At 37.9% G+C, this 22,379-nt stretch overlaps 4 protein-coding genes across 5 annotated transcripts in view; 3 read left to right on the plus strand and 1 right to left on the minus strand.

Annotated features, from left to right (window-relative positions):
* Positions 1-22,379, minus strand: part of LOC147853746 (uncharacterized) — a 103,053-nt gene that overhangs the window by 42,128 nt on the left and 38,546 nt on the right. The gene's annotated exons all lie outside the window — the stretch shown is intronic.
* On the plus strand, positions 1,178-9,825 carry LOC147853751 (uncharacterized). The gene is made up of 4 exons (XM_087332329.1): positions 1,178-1,564; positions 3,953-4,028; positions 4,848-4,972; positions 9,216-9,825. The coding sequence occupies exons 1-4, from the start codon at positions 1,340-1,342 to the stop codon at positions 9,441-9,443; spliced, it is 654 nt and encodes a 217-aa protein (XP_087188455.1). The 5' UTR covers positions 1,178-1,339; the 3' UTR covers positions 9,444-9,825.
* LOC147853752 (protein KINESIN LIGHT CHAIN-RELATED 3-like) lies at positions 11,598-15,550 on the plus strand. The gene is made up of 2 exons (XM_087332580.1): positions 11,598-13,632; positions 15,304-15,550. Exons 1-2 carry the CDS (start codon positions 11,663-11,665, stop codon positions 15,509-15,511), a joined length of 2,178 nt encoding a protein of 725 aa, XP_087188706.1. The 5' UTR covers positions 11,598-11,662; the 3' UTR covers positions 15,512-15,550.
* Positions 18,476-20,879, plus strand: LOC147853753 (cell division cycle 20.2, cofactor of APC complex-like). Its single transcript, XM_087332569.1, has 5 exons — positions 18,476-18,713; positions 19,167-19,265; positions 19,377-19,577; positions 19,682-20,057; positions 20,151-20,879. The coding sequence occupies exons 1-5, from the start codon at positions 18,618-18,620 to the stop codon at positions 20,798-20,800; spliced, it is 1,422 nt and encodes a 473-aa protein (XP_087188695.1). The 5' UTR covers positions 18,476-18,617; the 3' UTR covers positions 20,801-20,879.

Raw genomic sequence — 22,379 nt, forward strand, 5'->3', positions numbered from 1 at the left:
ACATTCTATTAAGACTATGTTTTGCAAGGCAACACATGTTAATGATGCTCCAAATAATGAGCACGAGGTGGTTACAAACACAAATGAGTCGAGATCTTCTTATAACAAACAAAAAAGAAAGTATTCGATTTGTATGATTATTTGTTTGAAGCTTATTGTATCCACTTTGCAAGAATGAATTATGATTATGGATACATATATAGTTTGTACTTTGGCTTAAAAAACATTAACACTTTTTTGGTAAAAAAAAAACATTAACACGATATTTATTTTCTGTATTTCATTATCTTTGCGAGGTAGTTGTGTCTATTTGTGTACCTTCTATAGTAATAAAATGTATAATAATGAAGCATCATATAGAGCTTTTCATTATAAGAAATTTGTATGTCAAATGACATGTTAATTTTTGCACTCTTACGTCATATGACATACATCTTTAAAAAATGCCCGTCAAAAAACTTTAAGACTAACCCGTCAAATTCAGGCCCTGATCCCCCCCTCCCCCTTCTCTCTCTCTCACGCATAGAGACATTGAGCTTACATGTATGAATACCCCTTCTTAGGAAGGAGACACATGTATACTCTAGTCCCATAGGTCAAAACTAGCCTCTTTATGGACAATAAAAATTCTAATTCTAATGCTCTCTTGCGCGAGTTCTAAGCTATTGGCAGAGCATATGATCCAATAGTCAAAAGGCTGCACGATGATGATGGGATCGCAACCCAACAATAAGAAGTTTGGGAAATGAATCATGATCGTCCTCTGCCCCTGATTGCTTACCCAACAATAAGAAGATTGGGCGGGTGGGCGGGTAGGGCGGTTTCGAGACATAAGAACAGGTTTCGACAAATTCGTATGCCACCAAGCATCTACCTACTTCTCGTGATCGTCACTCTCTCTCTTGCTCTCTCTCTCTCATATGCAACCGCCCGAGTGTTGGAACTTGGTCGTCCCGCCCGCCATGTCAGCAACGCAGCTTCCCCCCCGACATTTCATTCGTGGCCAATGATATCCTGCCACGTTAGCAGCACATTGGCCCTAAAGTCATATAGGCTCCGGTAGGGTGATGTGTTGTGAAGCTTTAATGGCGACCTTGGAGACAAGAACGCGTAAAAAAGGAAGGGAAGAAAAGGAGGGGGGGGGGGGGTTTCGCTAGTATAAAAATGCCCTATGTTTTTTTGATTTCGTTTTCTCTCATAGAAATGTGGTTTCCTGCGGATCTGGCGACGACCCATTATCGTTTCAGAGCCAACCGCATCTTCTTCTTCTTCTGATTCTGATTCTTCTTCTGATTCGGCTTCTGCTTCTGCTTTCTCTTCTGATTCTAATTCTCAAGGAATGACCCAGCAATCCTCTTTCATCTCCATGAACAACAATCACATGGACAGAGGTGTTTCTCTGTCTAGGGTTAGGACGCGATCCCAGACCTCTGAGAAAAGGCGGTATCGCCAGAATGTCGACGTTGGAAGCACAAGCAACACCACCAATAACCAGAGGATTACTATTGATGATGATGAAGACGACGAGGACGTCCAAATTCTTACCCCTTCCGCTGCAGCTCAGGCAAAAATCATCTCTCTCTCTTTCTCTCTCTCTGTCTCTTTGTGAGGATGATGTTTTTTTTGTTTATGCTTCAGCAATATCATTTTTTTTCCGAGTATGGTTGCACAGGACCATTTCTCTGATAATTTCCCCGTGTTTTTATTGTTTTGTTTCTAAAGAAAATATTTTTTGAGTAAATGGATAACGGATTTTCCATCCTATTTCTGTTCTGACTGTTTTCCTAACCCTGATACTGTTTTGGAGAAGGGTAAGAGAAAGGAAGGGGCGGTGCTTTTGATTGATTTTCTTGTCCAAATTCTGCTTTTGACTGTTTTTTAGCCCTAATACTGATGTGCGACATATCTTTTATCCTGTATTCTGTTTCAGAATAAGAGGCTGTGTGTCTGGTTTCTTTTTTCATTTTCACCATAGTACTGTTTGGATAAGGGAGTTTGTGCTACCTGTTTCTTTTTTTTATCCTAATATTGTTTTAGGTCAGAAGCATGAGAACTCCCCAATAGACAAGAAAGTTTGGAATTGGATTTTCCAACGTCAGTGCGGGAGATAAGCTTTGAGCAGTCATTATCAGTGATTCAATTACTGCACACTGCATGTGGGACATGCACCTGTCAATGTTGTGTCATAGCATATGAATTGGCAAAATGTAAAATTTTGCAGTGACTTTTTAAAAGCAATCCATATCCTTGAAGGAACATATCCAGTTTGGTACCTAGGTCTTGGTCAATTGGTTCTGAACTGGCAAGAAAGCTAATTTCTATTGGAGATAAACCAAGAAATACTAACAAAAGGGGGTGGGGGTAAATGCAATAACAGCATTGCTACCTTGATGAAACCTGATCCTTGATATATATGGTTTACATCCTTACCTACTGCAAATATGAAAGATATCCTGACCTTTGCACTGACATTCTCCATCTGTTGTGGTCTGGCATGACAAGTCTAAAGGTAGTTTGGGCATACAAACATCATTATTCACCATCTCCAACTGTCTTAATTGCATCTTGAATCCCTTTTCTTATCATGCATGCCATAGACTTTCCATAAGTGTTTAGGGATTAGCATGGAATAAAGATTGAATAGTAATCAAAATAAAGAGGCCTGGGATTGGAGTCTGGAATCTGTACTCCAACAAATACCCCGGAGTTGAGGCCTATTATTTGGCACAAGAACCTCTCATGTTGCATATTGTGTGGGGAAGTAGTGGGTGCAGCTGAGAAGAAAGAGCCCTATACTTGCTACAGTGCACAACAGGTCAGCTAGCTTCTTATATGTCAGCTAACTTTGGTGTCTCCAGACCATGTCTATCTTCTGAAACTAGTTTTGTTTTAGATGGAATGCGTTTTTTCTGAGAATGACTCATGTAAAATTCATGAGTGCTTTACCCTAAAACAATGTTATTCAACACATCCTCCACATTTATCATTCAGACAATTATGTAGCTTTTGTATTGCTGCAGCCTGTCCCAATTAGGCACTTTTGATGCTTGCTACCAGCGCAACCCCCCCCATCAATTTCTATTTCTTGCTAAAAGTTTTTTTTCTTACCTGTGCCTCAATTTCCACCTTGTTTTCACTCCCTAAAATATATGGTTCGTTTACAGAAATGTGTATGTTCATATAAAATATGTTGTCTTTTATGAAATCCATGCATTTTATTTGCAATGCTCCGTGAAATCCAAATATGGAATCTTAAAGCTGTGAATATTGTGAAACTGCAAATGTTGCTTGTGACATTGACAGTTCATAGTGGGATAATTGTAAGTGAGCCTTGGAGGGGCGAGAAATGTGTTTTAGATCTGTATGGTGCTCTGGCCTTTCACATAAAAGATGGTATGCAAAAGCATGTCAATAAGAACTCTTCATATGCTAGGTTCAGGAGATTCTACGAAAGGTTAACTCTTAAATGAGTAAGAAAATCTCCCCTCCATCCTCAATGAGCGAGGGCTCTCAACTTCTTTCTTTGTGGTTGAATGTTTTCTTTTTAACTGAATGTGGGGTCCAAGTCTCAGATGCATCCATAAGGTTTACACACAGTGGTTCCATGGAAAAATGGGATAGTTTCCATTGACTGCAATGTCTGGGACTGTCTCGTGTACATATCCCTATCATCAGTGTATGAAACATAGTTTCCATCAACTGTAATGTCTGGGACTGTATTGTGGACGTATCCCTATCACCAGTGTATGAAACCTAACCTCCTAATTGGTATTCTCATTTGCAGCTTACTTTCTCTATATCAATAATAAGCCATTTAATGTTTTCTTAACATTATTAGCACTCAAGAGTCTTTTTATATATATGTCAACATTGTTTGCATTGTAGCTGATATCTTTATCCTATTTAAATTGTATCTTCAAAAATCTGATAATGTAGGTGCCATATTTTTTAGGCCAGGAACGCACGACATAATCGATGTAATGTGGCAACGCCTATACTGGATGAAACAGACTTGGAACTTAGGCTTGGTAGGTCTGTTTTTGGGAATTGTGTTATTGCTGCTTACAGAGTATATTCTGACAGTTTTAATCATCTTGTTTTATGTTTAAAATACCCATGTTAGAGATCAGATGCTGTACAAATTTCTCATTGTTTTATTTTATATTTTTATCAATTTGTTTGTGAACGTTCAAAATCATTCATATCATCATCATCTCATTGTGTATCAAATAGTTGCTAGAAATGCTCTTAGTTCTTGGTCAATCTCTTCATCATGCATCGAAGAGACATGATATATGATGATAGTTTTAGAACTTCCATGTCCTAATAAGTGTAGATCTACACACACTAGAAATAATGGCAAGTGAAAGCATTTTTTCCCATAATTTGTTGCATGCTCGGTGACTAACTTTTATGGGCCATCCTATCCATTCCACCATCTGGTTACAGTCTCAACATTTTTATACCATAGCTCCCAATTGTGCATGCCCCTGTTGATCATTCTTTAGTGCTCCTGGTATATGCCATGTGACTCTTTTATTTGAGGAGAAACACCAAAACATCCCAAATGTTTTGCTAGAATTAGTAAAATGCCTCACAAATTACCAAAACTTACTGCCCTTGAAACTAAAGTGAAGTAAACGATAATATTAGGTCATTAGTATTAATACTTATGCTTTTACATAGATCATAATAAGATTATGGGCATAAGTTATACTCCTATTGTTATGGAAACCCATTATTAACAGCCTTGATATTTTTACATTTTTTATTTGTTTTTGCTGTATCATGAATATTTGTTGTTGCTACCTTACATATTTTTGGTCGATCTGTTTTGATACCACAAGGGACCCACCTGGCAGTGCCTTCCCAGAGAATTGCTAGAGGGACACACAATTCCCGGGTATCTAAGACTGCAACAATAGATTTAACTTCTGGAAATGATGACGAAGTGATTCTTCTTACTTCCAAGGTGAGTATCATGGATGATGCTAGAATTCAGTGATGCCGTACTTTTTCTATTAATTCCATAATTTCTGAAAGCATTTCTTAGCTGATATTGATTAGCTATGGTAATTGCAGATGTGTTTGGCAAGTTTATGAAACATCATCTATTATAAAGCTAAACTAACTGGCTGAAAGATAGATTGAATAATGAAACAAGACTATGCACAGATTAACACACTTGGATTATCTTTAAACATCAATGCGAGAGTTTCATTACTGAGGCGTTTTGGATTTCAGCGCCTTATACCTTATAGATAGGAATTAACTAGTGAAGAGTGAGACTAATGCTTTTGCATTTGTTTCAAAATGGTCTTTAGGAATTAGCTAGTCAAGAACTAAATTTACTCAAATTTATTCTGTTTCAAAAGAAAATACATAATGTGGTCAAAATACAGTATATGTGTCTAGGGGGTCAAGAGCTAGATTATATTTTTGCACTTGTTTCAAAATTTTCTAGAGGAATTAGCTAGTAAAGAACCAATCTTTCTCAAATGGCCTATCCAATGATAGAAACAACTTGTCTTTATTCTGTTTCAAGAGAAACTACATAAAGTGATCAAAATACAGTACATGTGTCTTGGGGGTCACCGGCAAAGTGGGCTTTCTCTACTGCCACATATGGTGTATGTATATGGCACATATCTTTGATCTTTAAAGCTATCATGAGTAAACATAATACTCGTTTTTAATGCCTAGTTGAAGCATTTGTGAGGAGTCTTAATACCTCGACTTCCATACCTATTGGAACTCTTGGAAAAAGCTCCCTTTATTACAAATTCTGGGCATTGTAGCTTTATTTCTCCACATTTTTTTTCAATATCATGGAATAATCTATATCTATATCCATATCCAAGTTCTCATGACAACATAATTGGGTAACCACGTAAGAGCATCAATATATGGGCAGAGACTTGCATCACTTAGCGCAAGTTTCTCCTTATAAGCAGGATGTATGAGATCTTTTCCTGTTTGCATCAGTGGTCATTATGCATGGTGCACTCCAACTTTCACCATTCCCTTGGAGCATGGTCATTCTCTACAGGCTTTTGTTGTCAGGATGGATGCTTGTTTGATTGGATCTGTTCTTCTTGTTCAGCTAATGATAATGGGAAATTTCCTATGGGAAGCTTCCACAAACAAATTTCACCTTCCTATGTATGGTTTCTAAGCACAGCGATTCCTTGATTATGAGTTTCTTCCTCTCCATTTTATGTATTGAAATACTTCCTTCCAATCTTTTATCTTCTTTGCATCAGTGGCAGTCTGTTATCCATCATTTATACACAGTTAACATCTATGATTAGTGCTCGCTAACATCCAAATCTTCCAGACCTTATACATGCATTCTCAAGATGAATGCATGTTGTGTGGAAGTGGGTGATTATGGTACTGTTGGACACTGGAAAACAAATCAAAATGAAAATTTGGACACTGGAAATTTATGTGGTTCTGCAATGGGCTCCATCCATTGGAGGGAGATCACTCTTTTGACTCAGAAGATGACAAGTGAAATACAAGAGAAAATTCTAAATTGGTTCTATACCTCACTTCTATAAATAATCTTTTGGTTTCCCCAATCAGTTGAACTTAGCTATTTGCTAAGCACCTCAGGAGCTCCAGAAAACTCTTTTCTCGCACAAATGTATTTTTTTGTTTCTTTCTCAAAGAATTTTCTCTCCCTCAATGGTCCATAACAAGGAGGAATGTGAATTATGGTCTTTACAAACATACCATGCAATAGACACTTGCCTAACGTTATCAAAAATATTTGTAGCTACATTAGGAGCATTAACTGACAATCTCCACCTTGACATTGGACTATGTGCTCTCCAAGTGTTTTTTTTTTTGAAAGACTTATTGCAACCCTCTTCTTTGGTAGGGATGCTTCTTCTCAATATAAGATAACTTGCAGTAAGTTTTCACAGTGCTTTATCATCATTTAAATTACACTATCGTTTATGCAAAGCTCACATGTGACTTGTAATAAGTTCACAAGCATCTTCAGAGATGATTTCTTCAAATATCTGTATCTTTCGATCTCGCATGAAACTCTTGATTCATAGTCAAAAGTAACGCACTTTGACTGACATCGTACATGTATCCTAGAAAGCTTGTAAGTTCCTAACACATTGTTTTTCAACTTGGGAATATGTCAGACATTGTCCTGTGTTCAAACAATTCCGTTGTGCATTTTGATCTTCATTGTACCGATTCAAACAATAGTATGATAGCAACATTGCAAAATTGATAGGTGTAAAACCATTGCTCATGGGCCACATATGGTATGCTATGTGCATCCTGAGCTTAACATCCATGAATTTTCCAGGTATTATCCATTTGTTGATGCAAACAATGTATCAATAATTTCATCTTCATTTGTGTTGTTGATAGTGTTTGCTTTTGTTTGACTTTTGATTCCACATCTCGCGGTGGACATGAGTTGGAACATCTGTTTTGGCAATTTCATCCACAAGATGTACTTTTAGCACGAATTAAATTCTCCTTGTGATGTTATTTCATGCCAAGACTTTAGGCTTGAGACAAACTGCTTGATGTTTGATCTTTTCTATCTCTAAATGGGCTGTTGTCACTTTATCCACTGTTAGAGTTTGTTTTCTCCCATAGCTTTGCCAAAGTAGTTTTGTACTGGGACAATACTGAGTCATATTTTGCATATTGTCTTTGCTTGTAATTCTTTCCTATTATCATCTTTTATGTCTGGTATTTATACCAATGCATTATATAGACCCTGTTGACCAATGCATTTTTGACAATACCTTGCAAAATGCTGAAGTTGGCCTTTCTCTGAAAAATCATTCAGTCAAACTTTGGCGGCAAATTAAGTATGGACGTGAGAAATTTACGTGGTTTGGTAAATGCCAATGCCCATGCGAGTCAAACGCAATGTCCACTAAGAAGATTACAAGAGTAAACTCTCAATTCAATCTGAACTTCACTTTCCTAGGAAATCCTTTGGTTTTCACTCTGACTTAGCTCTAGCTATTTGCCAAGCACCTTGTCTCTTCTTTGGTGGTCATTCAGAAAGAGGGAATGCCTATTTATAGGCCTTCACAAACATCTCATGCCATATACACTTGTCTAACATGCAAGAGCATGCTATGTTTCACCTCATTATATCAAACAAACATTGGCTTAATTGAAGTCCAAGAAGAGTATTGACTGACTGACATCAAGAGCATGGACAATATCTTTGCTTCAGGAGGGATTGAGCATGTTTGAGAGTTTTGCCAATTGATGGCTATTTTGCTGAGTTTTGCCGATCAACAGGCATATAATAGGGCGCACTGAAAGTTCTTAGAGGGTTTGATGGGTTTTCGCTCTATTAAATTGCCAGTGTCTCAGAACGGTACCACCAGGCATGTAGTGCAATTATGATCCCTGGTGACTATGTCAGTCATCAATTCCCTATCGTGAGGCCTATTGGTCAGAGTTTCTGGCTGTCACCTTGTCTCTTCTTCTGTTATGCTGACACTATGTCGTTCTCGATTCTTTGACAAAGGAAGATATATCCAATCAGGAGTGGCCAATAATACTTCGCTATGTGCTGCCTATTACACTTTTGCTGGATGTGAACTACTGGTAGTCACGTTAAACTTTTGCCTATTTCTAGCATTGCTTGGGTTGGTTCAGATGGTCTCATCGGGTTGTTAATGGCTGATTTACAAAGAAAGAGACCTCATTAATCCTCACAAGCTTCATGCATTCATAAGAAGATGCCTAGATTATTAGTGAGACTGACAAATACCTTGTTTTTTGGTTAGATTCATTCTTAGATGCTTTTTTATTTAACTTGATGTTCACTGATTTCTTTGTCACTGACTTCATAGGAGTAGATATTATGTCACATGTTTCCTTTATGTTCTGAATACGAGATATGAAGTTGTCCACACATTATCAGACTGGTTAAACCTGTACTGACTTGAACCATATGTGCTCTTTCTAGAGCAGGATCTTAGAGTAAAAGGTATAGAGGCCATAATTATATGCTAGAATACTGCTCTTAGCTATATTTTAATTGAGGAATAAACTAATAACTAATAAATATATCTTAGCGGTGTAATTGGGTTCCTACAATTGAATATATAATGACATTTTTTTATTGCACATCTGTAATTTTAGGTTCACAACTTTGTTAATCTCCAATTCTCACCCTTTCCATTCCTTCATTTTGATTGTGATTGGAACAGAAGCGGAAGGCAATACAGATCTCTTCAGAGTCTTCCAAAGATATTCAGCTGACTTGTGCGATTTGCATGGATGTGATGAAAGAAGAAACCTCAACTGTCTGTGGTCATATCTTCTGTAGATCTTGCATACTTGGGGCTATTCAAGCGCAAAAGAAGTGTCCAAGTTGTCGAAGAAAACTCACCAATGTGAACATCCATCGCATTTACCTTCCACGTAGCTCTGGATAGTGGTTGTATATATATATTATATAAATTTTTCTTTCTTTTTACTTGAAATTTCTATTCAGTAAGATTTTGTATCATATTGCTCATACGTGAGTCACGGTAAAGTTGGTTGAAGTAGAGGTAACAAACACAGTGCTTCTCTTTGCAATGATTTGCAACAAAGAGGAGCATCAAGGGGATTGGTCTCATGTGAATGTAAAAGACTGCGGAAATCATGAGACAGAAAAGATTGATAGGGAAATTATATTAGAATACATCATGAGTAGCTCACAAAGTGAGGGACAGGGAGAAAATGATTGAATGCTACATCATGCACACATTTATGACGTTTTTGCTGAATCATTAATTCATGTGAACATTTGTCGTTAATTGCTTTGTTTTCTTGTTCAAGTTTGGCCAGCCAATTATAGTTTTGCTGTTTGAAAACACAACAGACTATCAAATGTTTAGAATATATGGATACTCTAACATAATATCAAGATAATAATTCTTGGACATTTAAGCCTTTCTTCTGAATCATGGTTTTGCAGTACAAATGCTTTCACAAGTAGAATGTAGGAACTAACATTACTTGCTGTGCAATACAAATGCTTTCATGTAGTTATTGGATTAGCATGCTGTTTTGGCAGTAAAATTATTGGAACTAACTAGATTGTAAGAAATAAAATTTCTTTACTTGCTGTGTTATCAAGACATAAAAGTTCCATTTGAATGGTTTTCCTATTAGAGATAATTTGCAAAAAAACAATAGAGATTGTGCTCAACCTATCAACAGTGTACAATTGCCCAATGTAGTGAATGTGTGACACCATGTATGCACCTTAGAGCAACCAAATCGTTTGTGCTTATGCTAATAATACAAGAAAGAACTTTTTGTTGCATCTTATGTGTTTTATTTCCACGTTAAGCACACTTGTCTTGAGTGATGAAGCTTAGGGTTAATGTATGGGGTGACACATGTGGGTTGAAACACAACTAGGGAATGTTTCTTGCTCATGACGGTATGACCAATTCTCATATTATATGCATCAACATTACATGCTTGAGTGGAGACACAAACCATCTAACAAGTCTAGATGTAAGGCAAAATATTTAGTGTTGAAGCTACATTTTATTTTAGCATGAAACTTATGAATTTGAATGCTCTAGCTAAATCTTGAGGCAAGGGTACCAAACATAAATAGAGAGAAATAAATGGTTAGCTCATTTATGAAGCAAAACAGGGTCAATGATTTGTTGGAGGGGATCTTATTAACAATCGGCAACGGTTTAGTTTGGTTTGAGATGGTTAAAACCAAACCGTTTAAACTTTTTGAAACCTGAACCAAACCACGAAACTGTTAAACCGAACCATTAAAAAAAAATTCAAACCGTTAAAACAATTAAAACCACGGTTTCGTAGTTCAGTTTCGGTTTTATGTTATATAGAGAAGAAGGTGAATAAGTGATGAGTGGAAAATGGACAATGAAAAAGTGGAAAATAATAAAATGGAAAACTAAATCGAAAATGGAAAATAAAATGAAAAGATTGTTTAAAAACAATTTTTTTTTATTTTAAAAAATAAAATAAAATAAACAAATAAAAAGCCATTACACCATTTTAACTACGGTTTCTGAGTGTTGAAACCGAATCGAATTGTTTAAAAAGACCTAAACCTAAACAGAACCGTTAAAACCGTTGAGTTGTTAAGCCGCGGTTTCGCGGTTCGGTTCGGTTCGATTCAAACCAAACCGTTGCCGATTGTTAGATCTTATGAGACTCTCACGTCCCCAACCTCGAGCTGCCTATTTATTGATCTTACAAACCTCTCGGAGTAAGAGTGCTCTAAATACAAATAAGGGACTTGTGCAATGAATACCACGTTGTGAGGTTTTTTAGTGATCCCAAGCAAATAAAAAAAGCAGCTATGTGAGTAGCACGTATTGTTTCATTGAGAAATGGAAGGGTAGATTATGGAATTAAAGGAACCCCCCCCCCCCCCCCCCCCCCAAAAGGGTATCTATCCTTTTGGGCCATTTTATATTAACTTTCTTTGATCAGGGTTTTTGCAGATTTCTGTCTCAGCTTTCATGGTTTCTTCCAAGACATGCTCTTTTTTCACGCGCATATAGTCCCCTGCTCTTCTTCTTCTTCTTCTACATTGAAAGGAGAAAATTAAATCAAGTCTTTTGATAAGAGGATCGCGTCTTCTTCTTCTTTTAGATCATAGATGTAGATGTAGATGAAGATGAAGATGAAGATGATTCCATATTCTGCTTTCAGATCGAAACGAAATAATTGTATTTTACATATTTTAAAGGTTTTCCGATGCCTTTATACTAGTACAGATTTTGAGCAGAGGGTGTTTCCTTCAATACAAGTCAATGTTGTTAATGAAGAGAAACCTGCAAAAGCCCATCCTTCTTTTCGTTCGGTTGGGCGAGAATTCAACACTATTCGAGGTGTGTTGTCAAATAATTTCGTGAAAGGGAGTATTTTGTTTTATCAAAACAGAGATGAGAAAGGAAAGAATTTTAGTACAGTCGCCATACTTAATTCCATTAACAATTTTGAAGAAGAAAAAGTAGAAGATAGTCCTTCATCTAGCTTGTTGAGCAAGCAAATCCCTCCTAGAGTAGATGAAAAAAACAGTGATAGTAATGAAATCCATGATTTTGTCGTAGTAGACAAAGATGACTTGGTAGAAGTAAAGGAAGATAGTGATAATGAAATCATTGACGTATGTACTAAAGCTGTTGTTGTAGATGAAGAAGACTTGTTTGGAGAAGATGGTAGAGATGAGAATGCAGAATTCTATGACTATATTCAATCAGAGGATAGTATTGATGAGTTATTATCTGTATTGCTAGGTTTGGAAGAGTACTTCCCAGATGAAGACCCTAGAATTTGTTGTACTTGTTTGAGATTAGCCGAGCTTTGTTATCATAAAGGTGAGAATCCAGAGAAGATTCTAGACTATGCTCGGAAAGGTTACCATAACTTTAATGCATCAAAAGAACCAATAAAAAGTACGAAGTGTTTGCTAATGATGGGAATCGGTCATTATAGAATGGGTGAACTCAAAGAAGCCATGCTTCCTTTGGGAAAGGCTGCTATGATGTTGGAGAGTATAGAGGTTCCATTGGATAAAGAACAAGAAATTGCAACTTTGCAATATAGCATACATGTTATTCTTGGCCAGGTGAAGATCTCTCTTGGATGGCTTCATGAAGCCATGCTTGAGTTTAAGAAAGGACTTAACTCAATAGATAGGGTCCTTTTGCCACATGATCCGAGATTGGGAACTTACTACATGCAAGTAGCAGAGGCATATATTCAAACAAAGAACCATGAGGAAGCATTAAGTTTGTGTTTGAAAGCATTTCCAATTTATACAAGTGTCTATGGTTCTATTTCATCCGAAGTAGCAGACTTAAGAGCACTTATGCTTCAAATACACAATGAACTGAATAATTACGAGAATGTTCTCTCTGAATGTGAAGAAGTTGTCTCTATTTTGAAAGATTTGGGAAGGGACGAAGAGGTATTGGGACTCACGTTAGAATCGATGCAAGCTTTTTTTCATCTGGGAAGGTTTAAAGAGGCAATAGTTAAGTTGAAGGATATCATTGGAAAGACAGAGAATGAAAATTCTCTTCATGTTGAAGCACTTATTCTGCTTGCAAGAGGTTATGCTGGTCTCAAAGATGAGAAAACTTGTGCTGATTGTTGCATTAAGGCATTTAACACTTTAGAAGGAGATGATCAGTCCGTTGAGAGTGCAAAAAGTTTGGTTAGATTGTCTATAGTATATGAGCAACTGCAGAATTATGATCAAGCAATGTTAGTTATTCATAAGGCCCTTGAGATTTTGGGTCAGTTTGCTGATAATGAGGAGACATCTTCAGTTTCAGCAGATGTTGAAGGTCACTTAGGTTATCTATATCTTTGTATCGGTAAACCTAATGAAGCTTTACCTTATTTGGAAAGGTCTATTGCTAGAAAGAAGGATATCCATGGCCAAGAAAGCACGGGGATGGTTAATGTATGGAATCATCTTGGTGTTGCTTATGCACATGGGAGGAAACTTGAAGAGGCATTATATGCATTTAAATCTGCCCAGTTGATAATAACCGAGGGCTGTAGAAGTTTTGATTTGCTCTCAATTTACATCCACAACAACCTATCCCTCACATGCAAGATGATTGGCAGGTACGCACAAATTTATGTTGATTAAATGTTTAAATGAAATTACTGGGTGTTATATGATCCCATTTTAGGCTGATTTCAATAACTAGACAAACTCCAGGATAATAAGGCTCAGTTTCTGGGAGGCTCTATCCTGATGTAAAGAAAATTTAAGTTTCTAGTAGTAAATATATTCTAGCAGTGGCCTTGGGGACATTTTTTCTTGAATGTCATTTTGATTTTCTTATAAGTTGGGTGAGTTCATGGTGTGTGCTCCTATCTCTGGTGTGAATGCATGAACCTGGACAGCTTACCCCTTTGAGGTACTCATGCACATTCGTGTTTGGAGGATTCATGTTTTAAGAATATATTGTGGGATCCTTAGTGTGTGTTCCACCCAGATGGCAAAAGGATGTGAGAGCGTAAACCTTGATTTATGGAAGGTTAGGATGTGTGATATTCGATTTCTTAAGGAATGTGAATATGCTTTGGAAAGTGAGAAACCAACCACTATGCCAAACCTTGTATGGTCTAACTTGAATAAGAATGCCATTACATATGTGCAAATGAAATCATTGTGAATCTTAACGAGTGCAGCACTACTTACAAAGTTTGGGAAAAGCTAAGACCAACATATGAAAACAATTCGCTTGTAAATCAAGTGCATTTGATGAGAAAACTAGTATCTGCAATTGAAATAGTTGAAAAGTTCCATTGGGCACATATCGATTTTCATAAGTATGTTGAATCAATTGGATTGAGACATGCAAGCCTTTGATGATTGGTTGAAGGCCATAGTACTTCTAATGACTTCTTCCATCTGGTATACCACCTTGTGGTATTGGTCTCATTTTAATATTGTATGTGTAAACTCTCATAAAACATTTTTTAGCAGCCTATTCCCACCCCAATAAAATTATAGAAAAGGGAGTGTGCTGTTAATGCCTGAATGGTGACATTAAATATTCTTAATTGCTTTGTTGACATATGTGTCTATATTGATAACTCTATATTTTTCTACCATCTATTCTTCTTTTCATACAACACTTTTCATACAACACCACTGTGGAAGCAAATCCTAAATATTTGAAATTGTTGACTATCTTCATTGTTTGATCTTTGTGTTATAACTTTTCCTTCTCTCACGTTAGTTGCAAGGCCAATAGAATCACCCAATTATGTTGTATCCAAGTAGTTGCTGCGATGTTGAGAAACTCTGTGATTCGAAAAACTGTATCATCAGCATATTGAAGAAGCATAAATTGATGCATATCATAAATTTGTTTGTCTTTATTAATCAGGACCTCCAGTCAGCAAGAGATGGGCTGGCCCACAAATAATAAAATTCTGAGACTAAGTTTGTTTGTTTTTGGTTTCATGACTAAGTTTTGCTAGGGACATCTTCACCCTTTACAAGAAAAACTGTGTGATTTTGATCCTAAAACATCATGCATTTCATCCATAATGTGGTGTTGTCTTTGGGATCTGTTCAACTAACCTGTAAGATAGTGTAACTATTTGATGTATTAATCTTCCATATGGAATTGAAGTTCAGGTTTCCATGCAATGGGTGCATAGCGGATCAGAACATGATGACCAATGCAATAATTTAATACTTTCTTTTTTAGTTAAATTTTTTATTTGATTAGTTGTGTTATGTGTTGTATTTTAATCTGAGTTTGCTGTATTGTACAGGATTGATGAAGCCATCAAATATAAACAGACACTGATAGAGCTAATGAAGAAAAGCAAGAATACCTCATTTGACTTGAATGAAGCTCAGGAGGAGCTTGAGGCATTATTATTAACACACACCACAAAGAATGGTGAAGTTGATGAAACAACTGAGCAAGTACTTGGCAAGATGCTGAGAACTTGTACAGGAACATGGATTACTAATTAAATAAGAGCATTATGGAAAAAACATTGTTTATCTTCACTCATTTATGTGTGCTGCCTGATACCTCCAGCCTCCCTCCAACATACCATAATTCTTGGCTGCAAGAATCCATCTATCAAAACTAGCAAAATGCTAATGACTAGTGAAAATGGATCAATCGAAAATGTGCCATTGTTTTCTCATTACTTTGTGGGAATTTGGAAGGATATCAGGGAGGTTGGGAAAGTGGTTCGATATGGGGGATACACCATACCGTAAGAGTGTGGTATATCGATTGTGTGTTGGGGAGTTGTCAAGTTTAGGTCTGGAAAAGAGGGTGGTTTAGGCAAGGGGAGGGGACAAGACATAGTGTCAGGGGTATGACTTGGTAATGCATTGAAGGCATTGGATATTCAGAGGTGATGATGCAATGTCCAACATGAAGATGTTAGTTTAGAAGAGTTGATGTCGTGAGTAATAATAAATCTCATATATTCTAGGTAAGGTTGCCTTCAAATATGGTGAGTGCATGGAGGGATGAATGATATGTTGATTAGGGTCTCAAAGTGGTGTTCATATGAAATTATGGGAGGATTGTGACTAGTAGTCATAGAGGCTAGTTAATTGTTGTCTAATGGGATTTGTGTGGAGGTGATAATGCTTATAGAATCAATGATCAAAAGAATGTGATCCGATATGATGATACACAATAGAGATGATTGTTTGGATAGTGGGGTCATGGTGTGGTGGTGTAAAATCTCCATGATTCAAAGTATTTTGACATTTACAAGCTTGTTATGCACACTTGGAAAAGGGTAAAAAGAAATACAATTTGACGTAAACCTACAATTTTATTGGATTGTGTAGTTGTGAAAAATGGTAGTCTTATTAGAATGGTAAACTTCTAACTTCATTGTTTGTTGATATTCCAAAAATTGTCCAAAAGCACAAATGTAAGGCATTCTCATAAATCCCCATAATACATATAAACAAATGTCATGTATTTGTGTTTTAATAACTTGCTATCATGAAAATGATATAATCAACCACCAAAAATTAGCATCTCAAATACATGACATTTGTTTATAATGATATAATTGCACAGTATTATAAAAAGATTATATTTTCCATCTTATATTATGCAACTTCATAACATCTCAATTCCTTTCATGTTATTTGTAGCAAAAAGGGGCTAAGAGTTAACCTATTAAAGACTTAAAGCCATGATATTCCAGACAAAAATAGCATCTCCAAAACTGCATAGTATTATAAAAAGATTATATTTTCTGTCTTACCTCATGCAACTTCATAACAACATCTCAATTCGCTAGACAAATTTTGCCATAGAAAAGGGCTTAGAGTTCACCTAGGAAAGACTTAAAGCCATGATCTTCCACATATCCTCTCTAGCTTGTTGACAAGTTGTCTTCACTCTCTTAGTTGGGCAAGTTGATGTAGTGGATTCCTATGTATATGTAGGAGTCTCGGTTACAAGCATGATTGAAGTGCTTCTCTATGACCCAAGCCGCCAAAGATTCACAGAGGATATGTACCTCTAGCCATGTTAGAACAAGATTGCCACTAAGCACGCTTCCAAAAGTCATGTACCAAATTATTTTTATTCAACACCATGGTTGCCTTAACCTATGGTGCATCCAGATAGGCTCCAAGCTTGCCAATGTATGTATGGATATAAATAGCACGTCCACTAGCCATGATGTTGTAGATGGTGCATCTCAAAGCATTCACTCTAAATTGACAACGCCTCCCATTATTGGAGAACATTATCATATATAGTTAACTTAATCAACCAAATTGAAACTATTCCGTACTAGAGAATAACCCATTAAGCCGTTGACGCATTGAAGCAAATAGCAAAAATAGAATACATTGAATTATCGTAGTACTCAAACGTGATTGAAGTTATTCATCAATAATGACCTTGACATCAAGAATTTAAGCACCCTTTTGATATCGTATCCATCTCCAAAATGACGAGAGAAACAAGAGCAAATATAAATGGTAGCTCCATATGCAAAAGGCTTGGGTTTAACCAAGGGAGACACTTCTCACAAACCTAGTCTAGGACAAATATCATTTCGTGAACTTTTCAGAGGATGGATTCATGAACAGATCGAAGTACATGGACATCTATATTGTAAGATGACATAGATAAAGAAGGGGCAGAGATATCTCGACGTTTCCGGAGGCAACAAAAAAGCACATACAAATACATATACATATATGTGAACAATTACACGTTACTCTTTCGTTCCAATAATCTATCTGTCTACGTGAATCTTTCCAGGTGGTCTGCGAGACCATGCTCCTACACACACACACACACTAATGGGATGGGCGGGTTTCAAACACGATAAAAGGGTGGATATATCATATCAGATGGAGCTTTCTAGTGTCTGAATACCACACCTCATCCATGTCTACGTGAATCTTTCTAGGTGGTCTGCGAGACCATGCTCCTACACACACACACACACACACACACAATGGGATGGGCGGGTTTCAAACACGATAAAAGGGCGGGTGTATCATATCGGATGGAGCTTTCTAGTGTCCAAATACCAGACCTCGTCGGGGTTCTGATCTTGTCGAGAAAATGGCCTCGAGACCACATACACATACACATACAGAATGGGCAGTTTCACACACGATGGGACAAGAGGAGGGCGGACATATCCTCTGTTCTCTGACCGACCGTTGGAAAATGGCCTCCCTCCACTTTCTTTGTTATGTATGTATATATATATATAAACAAAGCCATGGCTATGGCGTTCTCATCATTATCATCATCATTCAACAAGCTCTCCATCACTTCTGTCTTCACATCAACAAAGTTATCTGATTGCACAGCCATTCTGCCCCCATATCAATTCTATGCTCTGAAAAGCTTTCTGAATCTGATTCTGTTGTTCTCTGGTTCTATAAGCATCTGTTATTTAAGTCGTGTGTTTTTTTGTTAAATTTGCTCATCGTTGTTTACAGGGCTGTGAATTTCTTCTTTCTGCAATATTAACCCCCTCCTACTCCTCCCCTTTTGTGGAGGAACAGTAATCGTATATTTCTACTCTCTTTTTTGTTTTCTGTTTGTTTTGCTTTGTTTAATCTAGCAATGGCGACTACTGGATCGTGCGCAAGGAAGGCTCTGAGCGATCGTGCATCACCTGCAGAACCTCTTCACTCCAAGAAGACACAGCAGCAGAATCAGGTAGGCATCCATATGATCTCTATGTATTGTGAGGATCGCATGTATGTATAATTTCGATGATGCCTACCATATGATCTCTATATATTGTAAGGATCGCATGTATGTATAATTTCGATGATGCCTACCATATGATCTCTATGTATTGTAAGGATCGCATGTATGTATAATTTCGATGATGCGCATATTATTTTATCTTACTTCTTCAATCATCAAACCACTCATTTCGATTAATGTGCGACTCTTGTTTTACAGGATCTGTGTTTGTTTTCCTACTAAACATGCATCTCGAATCTTTCTTTAAATCTTGTAGTTTCTCGTAGTGTAACAGTCTGATTTCCGGTGAATATATCATAAAAAGCTTTGCATCCTTTCCCCTTGTTTCCTGAACCCTGTCCAAACCTTGCAACAAATCATGATCAATACATTTACGTTTGCAAACCCTATTTGTTTTAGGGATGCCGTTTCATTGCATCGCGCGCCTCCATGGACTTTGATGTGGCTAACTACATGCTCTCCAAGGAGAATCTTGACAGCAAGCTTCCGGTCCAAAATGTATGTACACTTTTCCGATCATCATACTACCTGCTTTTTACTTCAGTTTCCCAACTCCATGGATTATCCAAGCTGCGTCTGAACGTTTCTTGTACTGCGTTCTTTTTGCAGGAGGAATATCGAAAGCAATTGGCTGGAAACGTGTTGAAGGACAGCAGTCTAATCAACAAAGACTCCAGAATCCTTGCGTTCAAGAGCAAGCCTCCTCCTCCTCCCGAGGGATTCGAGAGGAATGCGAGGTTGCTCTATTCTGAGAACATCCAATCTTCTTCCGCTCCCAAGCGTAACAAGATCTTCCGTCACATTCCCCAGGTATGTATGGAGATCCTTTATGAACATTTCCTACCATGATCAAGTGCATAAAAGATCATTTTTTTCTGATCTTCATTGTTGGTGTTTTGGTTTTCATTATTCAGTCTGCGGAACGAACGCTGGACGCACCAGAATTGCTCGATGACTACTATCTCAACCTACTCGATTGGAGCTCCAAGAATGTGGTGTCAATTGCTCTCGGTAACACTGTATATTTGTGGCATGCGACATCAGGGGCCATTGAGGAGCTGATGCAAGTTGGAGAGGAACAAGGTCCCGTGACTAGCGTCAACTGGGGCCCTGATGGGAAGCACATCGCTGTTGGTCTGGAAAACGGCGAGGTTCAGCTCTGGGATTCCACGGCCCTCTGCAAAGTGAGGACCATGAAAGGCCACAGTGGGAGGGTTGGGAGCTTGGCATGGAATGGTGGCCCCATTCTGAGCTCGGGAAGCCGGGATAACACCATCTTCAACCACGATGGTGAGTTCCATCCATTCTGATCGTTCTTTGCTTTCATTCTCTGCTGGATAGCATATTGAGATGTGTATTTGGTTCTCTGTACGTATGTGGCAGTGCGCATCCGAGATCATGTGATCACGAAGATGTGCAGTCACGAGCAAGAGGTGTGCGGGCTGAAGTGGTCTCTGTCGGGGCAGCAGCTTGCGAGCGGGGGGAACGACAACCTCCTGCACCTGTGGGATGCCAAGATGATGACCAGCGGAGCCCCAACCTCGTACCTGCACCGCCTGGAGGAGCACCGCGCTGCAGTGAAGGCCCTGGCATGGTGCCCCTTCCAGAGCAACCTCCTCGCCACCGGCGGAGGCACGGCAGACGGCTGCATCAAGTTCTGGAACACGCAGACCGGCGCCTGCCTCAACAGCGTGGACACCCACTCGCAGGTCTGCTCCCTCCAATGGAGCAGGCACGAGAAGGAGCTGCTGAGCTCCCATGGCTTCAGCCAGAACCAGCTGTGCCTGTGGAAGTACCCGAGCATGACGAAGATGGCGGAGTTGAGGGGCCACACCTCCAGGGTCCTGCACATGGCGCAGAGCCCCGATGGCTACACCGTCGCATCGGCAGCGGGGGACGAGACCCTCCGCTTCTGGCAAGTCTTCGGGACTCCCGACAACACCAGCAAGCAACAACAGCAACAGCAGCTGCTGAGGTCCAGGAGCACAGAAACTGGGTGCATGAACAGCAGCAATTGCACCATGATCAGGTGAGTTATCTAGTGGGGGGCAGGTAAGATATGTGTATGTTTACGTGTATTTTTGTGTATATGTAAAATCTACAGCAATTAGGTCTCAGTGTATCTGTATGTATGCATGCTCTTTATGTTGTATATACGGCCATTAGGTCTCAGTGTATCTGTATGTATGCATGCTCTTTATGTTGTATATACGGCCATTAGGTCTCAGTGTAAAAGCTTGTACTGCATTGAATGTGTTTGATTGTTTTTTTGGATATAATTTTGCATATGACGGCGTTTGTCAACGCCAACACATCTTTCTGAGCTATAGATATCACCCCAAGCATGTTTTGATCATGTCTAGTTCCCATCATCCGAGCATCCCAGCAATTATTAATTCAATGATCAAGATGCTGTTGGTATAAACAAGCTCTGGTCTTATGATATCTCCCTGTAAGATTATTTTGGTAATAATACAATTATTATGCATTTTTTTGGGCAATCTCTCATCTTTGGCATGCAGACACATACAATTAGCAACACTAGGATTGTAAATCCTAGTATAAACGAGCAGATTACTGATGGTGAATAGGTAAGAATTGTCGTAATGACAGCTATATAATCAATCAGAATCAGAATACTCGAAAGTGAGTAGGAGCTTAATTTGTAGGTGTTATAGAAAACCCTAGAATGGGTAAAATATATTTCCATTTTCTCATATTCCATTCTATATTGGTTCAGGGGTTTATATAAAAACCAGTTTACAAGAAACCCTGCCAAGTGTTCTCAATAACTTTTGTATGTCATTTTGAGAAATCCATGTCATTCGAACATTTGTATCTCAATGCAATCTCTCGAGAAGGGATCTATTTTGTATACTATGTTGTAAACATTTATTTTTAATTTCAGTGCCATGGTACCATCCATGTATGAATGGTATATACATATGCTTGTTTACATGTTTAATTTGAACGTTTGTATGTAGCTAACGGACCTACCCAACCATAACCATGTGCATTTCCATTTTCTCCTATTTAATTCTAATTGATAGATCATGTAATTGTTAACATGACTATTTTACAGAAGATATGATATTTCCTTTATAATAATTACTGTAGTTATTTCCAAATGAACAAAACAAACATAACTTGTTCGCTGCACGACATGGGGTTAACAGTAAACTTAAGGATTGGTAAACTTAATTGTGCTTGCAATGGGAAGTACAAAATCCAAACCAGTTTTGTTACACAAGCACATACGTGAAAGTAAAAATTCAAAGCGCAGACAAAACATTACTCTGAATGAACACCTATTAATGTAGCATTAACCAGCCACTCTGTCTCTCTTCGTGGTTTTGTCTGTTTTCAAGTGATAAACGACCAGTATCAACTCTCGGTTCTACAACAAGTTTGGTGATTTGGTTTCATGGCTCCAATCAAAGTTCCAAGACTCAGAAAAACTACTACCTAAAAAAATCACTTAATTAAATCATTTAATTGGATTTACAGTACCATCCTTAATGAAATCACGCTTCAAGTGTTTATAGACTTTATTGCCCGTCCTGCCTTTTACAAGTTTGGTAATTAGTTTTCATGCTATAGTCGAACTTCCAA

The sequence above is a fragment of the Azolla caroliniana genome, unplaced genomic scaffold (assembly GCF_043228905.1).
Source record: "Azolla caroliniana isolate FFs.n. ecotype wild unplaced genomic scaffold, voAzoCaro1.0.p SCAF_16, whole genome shotgun sequence".
Classification (NCBI taxonomy): Eukaryota; Viridiplantae; Streptophyta; class Polypodiopsida; order Salviniales; family Salviniaceae; genus Azolla; species Azolla caroliniana.